Genomic DNA, 16467 nt, shown 5'->3' with positions numbered 1-16467 from the left:
AGTGTTCTTCCCTCCTGTAAAAAAAAACCCTGCAGAAGAAGAAGTAGGTTACAATTAACTGTTCGCTTTGACTTGAAAGCCTCCTTGACCAAAACAATGGGAGCGGTATTTCACCACACCAACAGATCTTCCCTTTCACCATCTGCCACAGATCTCCTTCCAAAGCCCCGCTGGCAGAGAGGAGGGATGTTTACAGTAAAGTCCAATTACATATATATATATATATATATTTTTTTTTTACGCCGGAGTACATCCAATAGACCATAAAGCCGATGAATTACAGTTGTCATAAGTACAGTAATTTAGAACTGAGGCACTAAGCTACTCCAAATCTTTGTGCGGTCTTTAAATTATGGCGGTTTCTCTGTGGGAGAAGACTAGCTGTGGATGTTGGAGCGGAGCCAGACATTCTCCTGTTTGGGCAATCTGTTGTGCTGCAGTGTAAACTCGGCTGAATCACACAGTAGGAGGAACCCGTAAGGTGCTTCTCTCACCCGACGCCGGCGTTTTCCGAGAAAGCCGCGAAGCCCGGTCAGGTTCAGACAGATGTGCGGCGGCTCCCGCGAAGGCCGCATTCACACAGGGAGCACCGGATGGGATTTTTTAACCCTTCGAGGCACATATTCTGATCTCCTCGCAGCTATGTAAACACGGAGAAACCGCATGTAATCTGTGTATATGCAGCCAGAGAGGCATATTTGCTGTTTTTTCATGTCATGGATCCCCCCCAATTAAATACACATTAGGCCACAGACAGCCATTTGAATTTCTCCCTGCTACTCCTGCTACCTGACAGAATTTGTTATGATTTTGTACAGAATTACAGAAAAAAAAAACATGATTAAAATTAGGATTTGACCTGTATAGGTTTGAAAACCAATACCGATTCTGGCATTCTTGGATTGAACCTGCTGGAAATTTTGTGCTGTTATTCAAAATCTTTAAATTTGACCAGTTTCATGCAAAAAAAATAAAATCAATAAATAAAAATCCCCAAATTTATAAAGGGCTCCCTATAGGATTTGCCTCTGAAATTGCATTTAAACCATCATGGGACACTAAAACTCTCCATTCAAACCCATACGAATGAATTTTTTCAGGTTTTACCACCCCTAGAATAAAAAAAATAGGGAGAAACTTCCCTCATATCAGCAGTGGACAACATCAACTGGCCAATATTAATCAGCAAATTTTTACTACTAGTCAAATATCAGCAAACCCCAAATAAAAAAATAGCCATTCTTGTACATTCTCTCATTGTGCCAAGTTCCAACGAAGATATTTGTGAAATGAAACTATTTTTAATTTTGTTGTGGAACCTGTGGCACCGCTTCACGAACCCCAGCGGGTCCCTGGACTTTATTTTGGAAAAGACTGTCCTGATGTTCTCATGGAATCCATTCATGTCTTCTTATAAAGGGGCAGCAGGAGCGAATGGAAGCAGGGCAAGAGTGTGAAACAAGTTGTAAAACACATTCTGGAATATTCTTGTAAAGTGACCCCTTTGTAAAATTCCCTGATATTCCCAGACTTCCCAAAAGAATTGATCAAATTCTCTGACTTACACCTCTCTAGATTCCATGATATTCCAGAAGTTCCATGACCAGTGGGAAACCAGGGGAATATGTTTGAGGGGGGTTCTTTTTTTTTTTTTTTCTTCCCTTTTCCTGGCCCGGGAAGAAAAGCAACAGGTTATATTGTCTCAGCTCCCCCTAAAGTCTGCATGGGAATGTTTCTGGACTTCAGCTTAGCTGCATTTACACAGAAGAACAGAAGGTCTGATTTTTAGCCTTTTGTGGCACAGAAGAAACCACATCAGAAATCGGATTGCTCCCAGTTAAGACAGCAATCAGAGGATCGCATTTCTGCAGAAAATTCCAGAAAAGGCTATGCTACTCTATTCCGGGTTCAAGTTGCAAGAGGATCCTTTGGTAGGTCAAACTGAAAACAAAGGCACAAAAGAGATGAAACTCACTCATCAATGTTTGAGAGTAGAAAAGCCTCATGAAAAAAGAATAATGCCAAGATAAAGAAGAATATAAAGGTGTTGCCTGTAGCATTCTAACATCAATAAATCATTACCAAAATAATTTTGAGACATTAGTATAATTACTGTAAACAAGCATGACTATCAGCAAGACAATTTCTACATTGTTTGCAACTGTCAGATTTGGCGGGAAATCTGCTGGATTGCTTTACGGCACAAAAGAGGAAGAGGGCGCTGTTCTTCCAGAGCAAACTGAGCTAAAGCTTTCAGAGTTTCGAGTAATGGCAGATGGTGGAGAGAGTGGAAAACTGATGGAAAAATCACTTCCAACATGTTGATCCTCTTCAGTAAAGACAAAGAGAAAACATTTGGCTGAAGAAGCTCTTGCCGCTTTAAAGCGACATAAAGCAACGGGGTTTATGGGAAATGTGGTCTCAATTTGGAGGAACACTAACAATGCCACTGACGTGAGATGAAAGCAGCGTTTCCAAAAAGGACAGTGATGATCATCATTAGTGTCAAAAGCACTGAAGAGTCTTTTTGCTGTGGCACTTAATCATTAAATGAGTGTATTTTTCTCGGTCGCAGCAGTCTTGCGTTCTTTTTCGTGAGGCTTTTCCATTGGTACACTGACGTTCATCTCTTTAGGATCACATCTGTGACACAGTGAGTTAAAGAGTAAAAAAGAAGGTCTTCTCTTCTGAGTAAATCTAGGTCATGTCCTGCTTCCATAGACGCACAACCCTCACAATGTGATGTATGTATATGTATGTGCAACTTTATTGATACCTGCAGGGGAAATCTCTTTTCCCTTGCCCCCCTCCACAGAGGTCAGGTTCAGCTACAGAGCAGCAGCCCTAAAGCTGGTAGGGATTCAGAGTCTCTTCAGCAGGGCGGGACGCTTAGGCCTGGGTTCACACGGCCGAGGGAGAGTCTGCCTTCTCGCTATACGCCAACCTGCCGCCCCCCTGTGAGAACACAACCTCATCTGGTCGCGATTCACCTCCGTTGTGAGAAATACTGCTACTTTGGTGGATTTAGGAAGGCCTGTCCCGCTCCATAACTCTTACGGACAAGAGAAAAATACCGCCCTTGAAACCCGACCAACTTGAAGGGAAGTCCTGGAGTCGGTCCAGCGCTCGGTCCGAACTCCTCATCTCTAAATCATAGTGAATAAGTACTGAGGACGCTCTGCGTTTGCGGGTCTGCTCTCGGTGCAATTGCGTGTGTAAAATCTGAAATTGACATTAAGTCTGAAAACCAACCGACATAAAAAAAAAAAAACCCGGCAAAGCAATGAGAAGCAGAGGCCACCATGGTGTAAAAGATGTACATTCTCTTTATTACCATACAGTTTTGAGATTAAGAAAACAGTTTGCATCTGAACTTAAAAAAAAAAGAACATAGAAAAGTTCCAACAATTTATCTCAACAGAAATAATTCCAGCTAAATAAAAAAATTCTACTGTAAAAATCAATGGCAAAATCATATTTACATAATTAAAAATCAGGATAGTTGATGTTAATGTTTTATGGCATTCAAATAACTAGCCAAGGAAGTTCTACCTATACATATTTGTAGTGTTATTTCAGTTTTTGACAGACCACATTCACAAGATGTCTGAGATGGTTCAAGCTAAATATTATCAGCCGCACTTACTCTATTGAACCTTCTGTAAGGCTGCGATAACATAAGCTGAGGTTCTCTCAGTCAGGTGCTTAATAACACAGTCAGTCGAGAGTCGGCGTGTGGAGTCGTCATGTTGGGTTTGTGTTGGTTGCTAGCGGTAACGGAACAAAGCCGAGACACGACGAACATGATCCCACTCTTAACAAAGGCAACAATCAAAGCCATTGCAGGCACTGTCAACTAACAAGAGCACTTCTTATACTTCAGTCAAAAGGCAACCTCACAAGTTTAACATATGGTTATCAGACATGAGTCGATGTATGGCAAAAAATCAACAGTAGTCACCACATACTATGCATAGCACAGTTAACAAAAGACATGATTTGAGAGCATTATTAACATAACATGCACAATACAGAGCAAGCACAAGTCAGGCCGTTTTGGTTTTTGAAAACGCAAAAGGACAATCTCTGTACAGGCCAAAAGTAATAGACTTAAGTTAATACACATAGAGGAACATACATACATTAAGATAATTTGTAACGGTTTGACTGGAATGCCTGGGGTGCCAGTCAGGTCTCAGCCTGACAAAGTAGGTTTAGTCGGTTAATTACAAGGTCAAACCCTACAAAGGACACATGCACTGAAGGTGATAAACTCTCTAGCGACAACGCATGAGAACTAATAAAGCCGACCAAACTCAAGCCACAGCGCATGCAACAAATCCCACAAATCAACGACCGTTTTTTCCGTTTTGCGGCTCGAATTAAATTATATCGCGAGTTCGTCCAAGGCAGTTAATTAGCGCATGGGTGTGGGCGAGTTCCATGGTCCTTGGGAGATCCAAAAACATTATCATAAATTACCCTGTGTGTTTTCTTAATTGTTCAAAAATAAGAACGTCCGACGTTCATGGAAAAACAGAAAAACATATATATATATATAATCGAGAAGTTCAATAGTTCATGATTCCACAAGATTTTTTTACCCCAAAACAAATGAAAATGACTCCCAGTTTTCCTCTTAGCAGAGATTTGTGAATGTCAATAAATTGTCAGGCGGTTCGTGAATCAGTGCGTACATCACGTCATTTCTATCCACTCCAGCAGAACTATAACAGACTTAACTCTCGACAGTTTAATGGGGGCAGGGGTGCTACTGCCATTGATAAAAAATGACAATGGGCTGGGACTGAAATTTAGAAGTAAGTTGGCCGACAGAGTGGGGTGTGAGTGAAGGCGGGCACAAAAACGGGAAACGGGGGTTATGGAACGGCAGGAATAGATGACAGTGCGACTAAAACTTGGCAGGCACAAATGAGACAGTATACTGTACATACATGAGTCAGTTAGTGGGGGTAAACTCATAGGGGAGGATTGTAGAGACGCAGTATTAAGGGTGCAGATCTTGGTGGTCCTCCGCCTGGTGCTGGGCCGGCTGCAGACCCTGTAGCTCCGCTCAGCCCGGCATCTGCTAAGGAAACCGCAATATTAACCCAGGATGCAGCATGCAAGACACCGGCCAAGCTCAGGAAAGCTGGGAAGAACGTGTCTTTGGCAGTTTGAATGCTTCTCCGAGTGCTTGATTCAGGTGACTATGAAGAATGTGCATTGTTTTGGCCGGTAAAACTCATTCTTGGCAGGTGAGCCAAAAAAAGCTCATTTCAGACACGGAAAAGAAACCGACAGAACAAATGAAAGCATTTCTGCGTACACCTTGTCCAACGTCCCCCGCCGACACACAATATTCTCGCACGTCTGGTCTAATTTACAGGTTTGTCCGCCTGCTGTGGCCGAGCGGCGCCTTATGGGGGGGGGGGGTAAGAGAGAGTCTTTTCGGAGGAGACGCCAGGACGCCGACTTGGCGCCATCTGCCTCTAAAATGAGTTCTCAGCGGCCGCGGGGCTGCGCGAGGTCCAAGTCTTGTCTTTCCTGCGGCGCTGTCTGGAGTCATCCCACCAGAGGCTGATCCATCACGCTGCTTCGGCCCCTTCACCTGGGAGGCTCCTGGACGGGCCCGAGAAGCGCTCTCGACGCGCCGGGCCTCCAGCCATGACGGGGGGGTGGGGGGATTCGACGGATATGGGGTTTTTGATATTTTTTTGCGCCGAAAGCTGCCGATAGCCGGACAAGAAAATGACAAGGATTCAGTGTTTTCCTCCAGAATTTTCTTCTTCTGAGGGTGGAAAAGCCTCTAAAACAGCATTTAGACCTTCATGGGACACTAGAACTCTTGACTAATACCCAATCTGTACTAAAAGGCCCATATCGGCCCAAAGCATTGGCGAACTGATATATCAGTCTAAGCCCAGAGGAGAAGAGCTTGCGGGACAATGCGGCTTAAACACTGGGAAGGATGGATTGGCTGTACGAGCGTGCATGCTCCGCTTGCCGGCTGCGGTTTACCCTTCCTTCGACCATGGCAACGCTCCAACGCACTCCTCTCTCAACAGCTACTTATAAAAGACTCGGGGTTTACATTCCTCACCGGGACATGTATATGTATAGCGGCGCTTGGCAGGAATTTCAAATAAGAAGATTAATCCCTGTGTGTGCGCGCCTGTTCGGTAGGCGGGCGGCGCGTCCGCGGGGGTCTGCGGCCTTAAAACGGTTTGCCAAACACAACATTCCCCATAGGTAAAAATATTTATGGGGTATGTCTTACTTGGGCCGACCGCGGTGTCTGCTACGATGCGGACTTAAAAGGCCGTGTGCGCGGAGTCTGTGCAAGGTGTGCGATGCTGGCCCGGCGAAGAGCGCACCCCGGGATCCTAACAAGAAAATGATGTTCTTTGTCACGTGCAATAAGTTACGGGAGGTTGGAAAAGACAGGATTGAAACGATTTATAGGACGATATGTGGTGCTCCAGAGGCAAAACCCCCCCCCCCAAAAAATCTTAAGCCGTCTGCCAGGCGCGAATGATCTGTGGATGTATAAAATCCATCTGCGGTTGCCGGTCGCGCTGTGCAGTCTCGTAAGGTTTCACTGATCGAATGAAAAGTGTGCTGCAGGAGAGCGAAACTGCCGAGGAATGCCGCTAATGACAGCGAGGGAATTGTTGAACGCGGCGAACGAGGAAGAGGATATTTTCCCCGGTCGGACAACATTTCCCGGAAAAAGTCATCTTTCAGATTGATGGCGTCCTCCCCTCCATATTTCGATCATTATATTTTTGGCGACTCGCTCTACGCGCAGCGGGGCGCCGGCGGCGCTTTCCAATGTCATAAATTCACAGAACGAGAGGGAGCGTCCGATGCAGGAGATTAATGTTGGGAGTTTACGCCGGGAGTTGATTAATCGTGCATCAAGGTGCAGATGTTTTTGAAGCGACGAAATGACCTGAACGGCGAATGAAATGCGGCCGTGTAGCTCTGTGGCGCTAACGCCATCAGGGTTTGATTCCCACGAGGGCCACCCACGCTAAAGCTGTACCAAATGGTATGCTAATGGCGTATAAAACAGCCTACTTGTCTGTCAAGTAGTGAGCGTGTATTCCTCACAGATGAAGAGATTTTACACTTTGATGTGAGATTTCTCTCTGCCAAACTCATGTCGTTCCGACTGACGCCTTCGGCATACACGCAAAGAACTGTGGGACACATAAACACTGAGCCCTCCTTTCCCACTCGAGCCCATAATTAAGAGGATAATTTGTGTTCAAAATCCTGAAAATGAATGTGCACCAGAAACCGAGGTTGCTTTTATAGCATATTATGATGAATAGTAGTGCCAAAGTGTCAAATCTGGAATAGCGGCTGATTCTGCAAAAAGTCCTTGTATAATATGATGAGACTCACCATGGCGGCTTTTATCTACCCAGGCTCCTGTCTTCAAAGATGGTGACCTCGATCTTGACAGGATCTAGTTAAGGAATGGCATTTGAAAGCAAGGTTGGGATCATTTCACTATCAATTCAATCAATTTCAAAAGGTGCGTTTTCTTCCAAAATTCTAAAACCGGATATCTTTTAAGCTTTCCTATTAAAAAAAAAAATGGTGAGAATGCAGGCTCCAGGGTCATTAGGAAAACAGCAGTTTCAGTTTTATGTTTTGAAAGGAGTGAAAAGAAAGCGATTTTGAAGACAATTTCGGTCTCTCGGACCTGTTCCGACAGCGGTGGAAAATATAAACACTCAGAATTCAGGTGGTAGCGCTTAAGACGTCACATCGTCAGACTTTTGCAAATACGGTCGTCGGGTTTCTCTGGTTTGGAGGGTAAAACAACAGCGCAGGTGAGACATTCCTGTCAATCTCCACGTGTCGATCACCCCCCCCCCCCCCCGGCGCTCCCATGCCAAAGTCAGCACAGCAGCGCGGTGGTGCCGGAGAAATAATCCAGATCACCGTCAACCCTATAAAATTATGGGCGAGAGAGAGAACGAAGCTCAGCTGTGAACAATTTCAGTCATATTTTGTTATCCCTAATCCCCCATCGCCGCCCAGCTCCAATTAATTGGGATGTTGAGTCACCCTGCACACACACACACACACACACACACTTGGAAAAGCCAAGATGTTTCTGCACCCGCTGATTTTATGCAGATGCTATGGATTACATACAAACTTTTATCTGGTGTTATTACAGGGTATCCCTACATAGCGCTGGGTTTCCTGTAAGCTGCCCAGACTGCTGCTTTCCATTTGCAGCCTGCAGCCTCCCGGAAAGGAGGGGGGAGGAGGGGGGGCGGGGGGGGGTGGGCACACTAGGCCCTGTAAATCACTGTATCCAATGGAGTTTCACATTAGCTCACTGTGAAAGCTCATTGTTCTACTTAAAAAAAGGCCCAGTGCAATGAGAATCACACTTGCCAATCTTGTGGTATTGGTTAACAAAGGCCATGTTAATAATATTATATTTGTCAGTGAACTAACGCCTGTTGAGAAACTATACCTCTGCTTGTCAACAGAATCAAACCATGTTAAAGATCCAATCTATTTTCCGGTATAAATGGCATCTGATGAACACTTCTGATTGGTTGACAGTTAATGAGGTGCCTCGTAGCCATCTGGCTGCTTGCTGAACTAGCCAAATCCACCGTGCCTCCATCATGCATTGTCGATGGGTGCTGAAGTTCCAATACTCATATTTGTTCTCCAAATACAGAAATGCTGGTATGCAGTGGAGGCATAATTAGAAGGAAGAATTAGGCTCAATCTGTCTATAAGCTTTGGCTGCAACTGCCATCAAAAAACACTTGGATTTACTAGCAATATTATGTTGAAGAAAGGAGTGGTACCATCGCTTTTTATGGACCAGGATGTCACAAACTCAGATGTAAGTGATACTTGACTAATTACTAGGGCCGCATCTGGCTGAGTATAGAGAAAGGAGGCAGTAAAGCGATCACAAATTAGATGAACCAGCAAAAACTGAAAAAATTAATTATACTCCTCACGTCACAAATCAAGAGCAAGCTTTTTCTGGTTGAATTAAAATCATGGCACTGAATCTGGATGCCATCATCAGTCATGCAAACATGTGTTTTGCTGTAGTAATTCATCTCCTCTTGAAATACTTCCAAGACCCCCTTAAATCACAACCCCATCTCCCATGTTGTCCTCCTCTACTTTAATATTACTCTCGTCTTGAAAAAGAAAATAAAGCCATCCCAATTTGTCTCCTCCGCTCTTATGTCTTAACCTCACACTTCTCCATCATACATGTTCATTCTGAAGAGACAGGAATATTTCTTTGACCCTTGACCTCCTTAAGTGGCGGCTTATAATGTTGGTGATCTAAGAATTCCAGCTTATTCCACTGTTCCACTCATTCTAGGTTGCTCCGGATAAGAGAGTCAGATAAATGCCTAAAATTAAAATGTAATGCATCTATTTAGGATTTCACCGTTTGCAGTTATGAGATAAACATAAACTTTGATAGTGGTGAGAGAGGTGAAACAACAACAAAAAGTTTTCCTGGCTACAACAGACGCCGAGGCGGAAGGATACGACTCGCAGGCCTCTCTCGATGGGGTCGGTGAGCAGGAGGCCTCGCGGGGCGTAGATCTTGTCGTTCTGCTCCTGGATGTACTTTGCAATCTTCTTCAAGACCTGAAAGGGCACAACAATCAGGACTTTTCAAATGTCACAACTCCAATGGATGCCAATCCCCCTGGCTGGACTCTTCCACGCAGAATGTGTAAGCACGATTACTGACCCCGACCCCATCAGAGCTTCGTGCAAATGTCCTTCTACCATTCAGGAGAATCTGAATCTTTTGCTTTACCTTTACACGAACCGCAACTCATGTTTTAGGGCAGACCTGGGTCAAATAGCATATGCAAATACGTCTTCTAAGGCCAAAGGAGATTTAAAATTTAGTCTCTCCTGCCTCTCCTCCATCATGCTCCATCATCGGCTGTTACATTTATCCACGGAGACAGTCAGCACCATCAAAACTCTATCGAAACTAAGTTCACACAAATGATTACTCGCATGCCTGCAGCCCAATAGACTGATGATGATGGAGAAAGAGAAGATGTAAGCATGAGGGGGGGGGAAACGCGGTTAGATGGGAAACAGCACAGGAAAGCCCGAGCTGGACTGAATTTATAGGCGATGCACGACCCAGAAGACTACGTTCCCATAATCTTCTCATGAAGGCAGACAAAAATAGCCGGAGCGCTCACTGGTAGACGGTTTTCTTCGTCTACGTGACTTGGACATGTTGACGCGGATTAACTCATCACTCCAGAACAGAAGAAAACATCAGGCATCGTCAGGCCAGATGTACGAGGAATCAGGCAATGGACAGCTTCTTGAAATTAAACTCGTGACATTTGCACATGGTTTGCTCTGAAGTTGTGTCAAGAGTGGGTTGGAGGAATGAGACGAGACGGGAGCGTGTGCATGGAAGAGCATACCATCAGTGAAGTAGAAGACTGAGTACATTATGATTGTTTTCATTAACATTTAATAAAGTCTTAAACATTCTACCACTCATTGCCTATTTGTGTGTTGCACGCTGTGTTGAGTTTGACTGTCATGAGGGAATTAATGAAACATTCATTCTTCGTAAAAAAAACAGAACAGACAAAGAAAAAACAAAAACTGCATCAAATCCGAGGAGAAAGACGTCAGAGTACTGGACACACTGTTTGATTGACAGGTGATCTCTGGGAAGTGCAGTGCAGAAAATACCACAGCAATCAGTGCTTAGCAACAAAGATGAAGACAAAAGAATTGGACAAGAATCTCGCGGATTACCACTTTAACCTGCTTGTACAAGATTGGTGCGCTTCACCACATAGAACAATAAAATGAATACCAGAAAATTTAAGCTGATGGAAAGTCAATTTAGTATACTTTTCTGTGATTGCCACTATCTGACCTGTTCTGTTGAGGTAGAACCCCATCTAGGTAGTTTAAAACATATGCTAGAAATGATTTGCAAATAATAGGACAAATAAAACTCACACTTAACACACGGCAAACAATTGTCTTTTGTTCCAATATTTAACCAATTTCAGCTAATTTTCTGTACCTGAGACAAGTTGGAACAAAACATACTGTATAAGGATTAGGTGCCCTTGACTGGCAGCAGTGGGCACTGTTGGTACCTGGGATCCAACTAGCAAATCTTTGGTTGGCCACCAAGCAGCCACTGTAAACAACTGGCCAACCCACCACATTCTTGAGCTGAATAGCAGCTGAATAAGTGAACAGCAGACTACATTTTTAGTTTGGTAACGACCAGTCGATTCAAATCGCATGACTTTATGAGCGCCCATAAAACCCGAGCCGAGCCAAATGTTTTTCATCACGGATCACTCCTGTCCGCTAAAAGACAAATCCGTCGGACAGGGAACGTCACTGACATGCTGATTCATTTGCATTCCGTATGGATAGGGCCAACAGTTTTAGATGTATATTAATCATATACATTTTGCAAGCTTTCGCAGAGGTCATAAAATTGTTGATTTACAGCCAGGCTAGAATGTTCACACAGCAGCAGCTCCTTACAGTACTAATCCCACTCAATCATGTCCAACGTAAAGTATAGACTACTTCATTGATAGATCTATGTGCATCAGTCAAGATACCTCTTCACTTTCTGGCTCTAAATCCAAATCTGTATCTGAAATGGGGGGTTTATTATTCATGTATGCATGTATGCAACGTCTCCCACCTTCTCGTAGTGAGTCTCCATACAGAGGAAGATGGTGTACGCGGTGAGGCAGGCCAGACAGCCCTCCAAGTAGGACTGGCCGCCCAGCTTCTCGGCCTCGGCGTACAGGTTGTTCAACGTCCGCACCGTCTCCTCGAACTGCTGCTTGTCAATCTGAAACGATCGGATCAGACAGGAAGGATCGAAAAGGTCAAGATGATGAGCGGTCTATATTGGACAAGGAGTGACAGGGCCAGGTCTATGTTTGGAGCAATGAGGACAGTAACTTGTAAGTACGTGCTTTCTGCCTCGATTGGGAAACTCAAATGGAAACGCTCAATCCTTAGCACCGGATAGCATTCCTCCATCTCTAGATAAATGAGCGGGTGAATTTTCTTGGACTTGTAATTCATCAAGGGAATGCTGGGCTCGTTTCCCGCATTGGAAACACCTCCTGAAATTATTAGGATGCCTTGGCCGTATGCTCAGCGAATGTTTTCACTTAATACCCAGCAGGACGCGCACAAGAAAGATCCAAGAGGGGATCTTGACGGTTTCGCCTTGTCTAATGACTTGGACTCACCTTGTATAAAACAAAACCCTATCTCAGCAGGTCCCATCAAAACTGCAGACAGTTTTAGGAATATTTGAATCCTTCATGGCACTGACATTCAGTACAATCCCACCCTCCACAGGCTGGCTAATAATCAGACCTGTCTTTCTCAAGAATTCCTCAAATCAAGACTAGCTCCACGGAAGGTAGGCTGAGGGTGGGAGACTGCTGGACTCGGAGGCTGTTTTGACTGGGATGTCAGCACTAGTCTCCACGCTAGTCTCCAGAACGGACCTGGTGATCTCCCCACGATACTGAGGGGCCGGGGGAAAAGAAGGAGCCTGCAGACCAGACGAGGAGCCAGGCAGGGGCCTCCTGGGCCTCTGAAAACCCTCCAATGTTCTGCTCCCATGTGCCCGAGGAATGCAACAACAAGCTCCAACAGATCAGTGGTCTTAGGCGTGTTTGGTGCCCGCCGTCAAGAGCCTTTGTTCTCCTTCTAATTTTCCAATTCAGAGGCAGCGATTCAAACCACATTTCTCTGCCTGAGCATCTTTCCATTACGTCTGACACAGCCATTTTAGCATTCCAAAAATGTTGCTGCTAGCTAGATGAGAGTGCAAACTCCCAAGACTGAACTGGGCTTACAGATGGAGTGTGGAAGAGAATATTCTCTTGACTGTAACAGCCGCTAAACATAGTATGACCTTAGGATATAGCCGCGGTCCCAAGACATGTCTGTAAATTTGAATAAGGAAAATAGTAGAAACAGGTCAAGAAAACTTGACAGTTACCAATTAATTCAACAGTCTTGGCTGGTTTGGCAAACTAGCTGCCAAGTACATTTAAAACTTTGAGTACTTTCCCAGTTCTTTGGCCCGACCCTCCAAAAGCATTAAATCAGAAAAGAGCTACCAACAATAATAAATCCACAGCCTCAGATAATCATCTGCAAGAATGTGCTGCTTCGACATGCAGACCCCTGCAGAGGAAGATAAGCTACATGGCAAAATCAGATGTTGAAGCAGAGAAATGTTGGTTGGAGAACATGAGGCATTTGTCAGCGTTACGCTTTGCAAGCATCCTCACAAAGTGACACGAAGAACTGTCCATAAAAAGAAGCCCACTTAACAGCTTGGCAGCACACTGCATATTTGATAGACTGGGTTTGCAGCAAATAATAAAAAGATATGTGGGAAGCACTTTTTTATGATAGGGGACTATAGCTGCTACCTCCCACAGGAAAAGCATTCTTTATTTGTCCAGCCATTCAGTGTGTGTGTGTGTGTGTGTGTGTGTATGTGTGTGTGTGCATATGCATCCTACAGGAAAACAAGGGAGTCAGAGACCACCCAATCAAGAGGGAAGTGCCATTAAACCACCAGTAAGTGGTTAAGTGCTGTGAAGCTGCTCTTTTCATGTGGTGCACGCGTTGCAAAACTGCTGCTTTTTGTCCTGCGAACTCTGAACCGTTCAGCTGGCACTGTCTTTAATGTGGCGTGGAGCCTGTTCAGTCTCAGCGACCTGCTCTTCCTTCTTCACATCATTACCGATGCCTGCTCTGAAACCAACTTCCCTGGAAGTTCAAATGAGGACAGAGTCCAGCAGGGTTCCTCTGAAACTGTTTTGGAGCAGCAAATAACTGGCAGTACTGTTTAGTTATGGTTCCATATCCACAGCGATTTCAGTTCCAGTTTTAGTTCTAGAACCACAACCATTCTGATATGGTTAGTTTCAGCAGTCTTTCAGGCTAAAATTTGTTGGAGCTTTAAAGTCAAATTACGTTTCGTTAATTTCCCATTTTGTCTAGCAGTCATGGTAGTGTTCTTGCTGCTAAATGATTAAAGAGGAAACACTGGTCCAGAATCTGCAGAATATGTACTGAAGTAATGCAGAGGTCATTTTGATCTTGTGTGGAAATCAAAATTTGCTGGAAGAAGCTTTCAAGCTTTGGATGCACAGAATCATGATGAGCAATGATATGAGCAGCCCATGAAAATAACTTGTACACCGCTATGCTCTACTACTAAGAGTGGCCCTGGAAAACCCAATATCAAATCATCCACAAGATAAAGAGAAAACTTCTGCACACACAAAATCACCCGTGTACCAAGTTAATGTGTAAAAGTGATGCTTGACCTCTCTCAAGTTATAGTATATACCTATAACTTCTAATCAACACAGCCATGTGGTGTATCTCACCCTGGTCTCTAGCTCCGAAGGGAACTTGGTTTGGAACTGGCAGACAGTGCCGTTGGTGTAATCCCTCTGGATGAAGACTTTGGCAGCAATGGCCGCCTGCTGCCTCATGTCCTGCAAGCTGTGAGTCTGTGAAAACAGGGGATAACAGTTTAAATAATCTCTGGAATTTAACAAAAAGCTAAGGACTATATAATGTATCGGTGCAAGTCAGGATACTCTTGTTTGTCTCTTGCAGTGAGAGCTGAGAGGGGTGAAATGAGGCAGAGGGTGATTCAAACACTGAGCATAAATCAACTTAATATAAATCAACTGGCTTTTAGTTTATGAGTTTTTATTTTGGCTATGTTTTCATTGCTTGAATTCTGTGCCATTTTTTATCTTGCACCATGCAAGGGTTGTTGAGCATTTTTGCCATGATTTTCATCATTCAAGTTAACACTGGTCTAGTGTCTACATATTAGCAATGCCTGTTATTTTTAAAGCTTACATAAGGGACACTTTTTATGATGAAGAAATTCTACAAACCTGGTTGTTTGGTGTAAAAGAAAAAAAAAACAGCTAATGTAGCAAAGAGGACACATGATCATTCCTCTGCAGCAGCCTGTAGGCTACATCTACCAGCCAAGAGAAGCTGGCAGAGCTCAAGATATGGTTTCTCCTCATTGCAACTTTATTCATTGGTCACAAATTTGATACCGGCTAAAACACATTTACTGGAAGTCATATAAGCATATCATATCAGCAACAGCTTTTTTTTTTATCTTTACGAAAAATCTCTCCTCATGGAATGTTCATCTGGGACACTGTAACAGATTGTTGGATCTTCTGAACTAGTCATATAACTGGCCAACTTATTTTCTTCGTTGGGAGTTGCCAAGAATATTTGTTTTCCTCTGTGTCTTGTTCTGGGCTAATGTGTATCTTATCTCATCATAGTAATCATAGTACAACCATCATTGTATTATTACAGGAGTAAAACGTTTTATAATTATCTATCCACGACGTTTCTAACTTCTTGTTCACACTGTATATAGAGTGAATGTGTTGAGCTAGTGGTTATGTTTGGTCTCCTGAGCAGCTACTATGAGCAGGCTAGTTAATTAGCAAACTACTAATTACTTATCATAGCTACTATGTGCAGTTTGGCCCCACGTTGAAATAATAACCAGTGAGCTAACGTTATCGCATGTCTTAGTCGGTTTATAGAAATACTAACGTTAGCAAAGGTGTAGTTAACATTACCTGTCAAGTTACCGAGCTAGCTAACAGGCTAATGCTGGTCAACTTTCGTTCTATTTTCAATAAGACATGCCCTGAGAAAACACACTTACAAACTAGAATATTGTGAATACGTTTTTAGCTGCCCAACAACACACACCCGACGTTCGAACAGCAAAGTTCAAAATGATTTAGCTATCGTTAGCTTACCTCTGCCATGTTGAAGATTTCTGTTTATCTTCCGCTAGTAGCTTCTAGCATGTACTGCGAAGTAATGTTTCCGGAGGGGAACAACGTTTCTTTTAGTAAAGGTTCCGAGATGGGAACGATTATACGTTTTTTTTTAAGTAGAAGTCTGATAGAGTAAAAAAGAGCTACATAAAAAAACCCACAATCAACTGGTGATCAACAGGGACCAAAAAAGAACAAATGAATAACAAAATAAAAAAAGACAAAGAGGGAACACAGATTCCTTGTTACATTGGTTTATAAGATTTTGAAAAGCTTTAAAACATCAATTAGTTTGAGTTTCTTGTTCTTACAAATTATATTGTTCAAGGCTGTGCTGTTATCTGTCCACATTTAAAAACTTTATATATGATAGTAGTAGTAGTAATAGTAGTAATTTATTTCAGAGTTCAAAATGGGTAGTCACCATAAAAAAAAGACACCGTAGAAATGTACATATAGCCTATTGGTTTACCAGTCAATTTCCCCAAAGTCTGACTTCAAATCTGGCCAGAATACATTAACACATACACACTGGATAAAT

At 43.5% G+C, this 16467-nt stretch overlaps 1 protein-coding gene across 2 annotated transcripts; it reads right to left on the bottom strand.

The window, feature by feature from the left end:
- Nucleotides 1-3329: 3329 nt before the first annotated feature.
- Nucleotides 3330-15954, bottom strand: LOC139643208 (golgin subfamily A member 7-like). 2 transcript variants are annotated; one of them, XM_071518392.1, is made up of 6 exons: nt 15906-15954; nt 14478-14603; nt 11744-11896; nt 9565-9666; nt 7414-7466; nt 3330-5089 (listed from the first exon to the last, which is right to left on the bottom strand). In XM_071518392.1, the coding sequence occupies exons 1-5, from the start codon at nt 15912-15914 to the stop codon at nt 7425-7427; spliced, it is 432 nt and encodes a 143-aa protein (XP_071374493.1). In that variant the 5' UTR covers nt 15915-15954; the 3' UTR covers nt 3330-5089; nt 7414-7424. The 2 variants fall into 2 exon arrangements, with proteins under 2 accessions (XP_071374493.1, XP_071374494.1); XM_071518393.1 differs by having other exon boundaries at nt 3330-5086.
- Between the last annotated feature and the right edge of the window lie 513 nt (nt 15955-16467).

Source organism: Centroberyx affinis, unplaced genomic scaffold (assembly GCF_046629955.1).
Source record: "Centroberyx affinis isolate AG114_WGS23_722 - 3 ecotype Tasmania unplaced genomic scaffold, CSIRO-AGI_Caff_v1 ptg000579l_1, whole genome shotgun sequence".
Lineage (NCBI taxonomy): Eukaryota > Metazoa > Chordata > Actinopteri > Beryciformes > Berycidae > Centroberyx > Centroberyx affinis.
The sequence above is the reverse complement of the archived record's forward strand: the minus strand, read 5'-3'. Positions and strand labels throughout refer to the sequence as shown.

Excerpts from the sequence above, each read along its gene's own strand:
- LOC139643208 (XM_071518392.1), bottom strand. Across the intron at positions 11,897-14,477 it reads CTTCGGAGCTAGAGACCAGG|ATTGACAAGCAGCAGTTCGA; the intron begins GTGAGATACACC and ends CGATCGTTTCAG. Across the intron at positions 9,667-11,743 it reads TGGAGACTCACTACGAGAAG|GTCTTGAAGAAGATTGCAAA; the intron begins GTGGGAGACGTT and ends GTGCCCTTTCAG.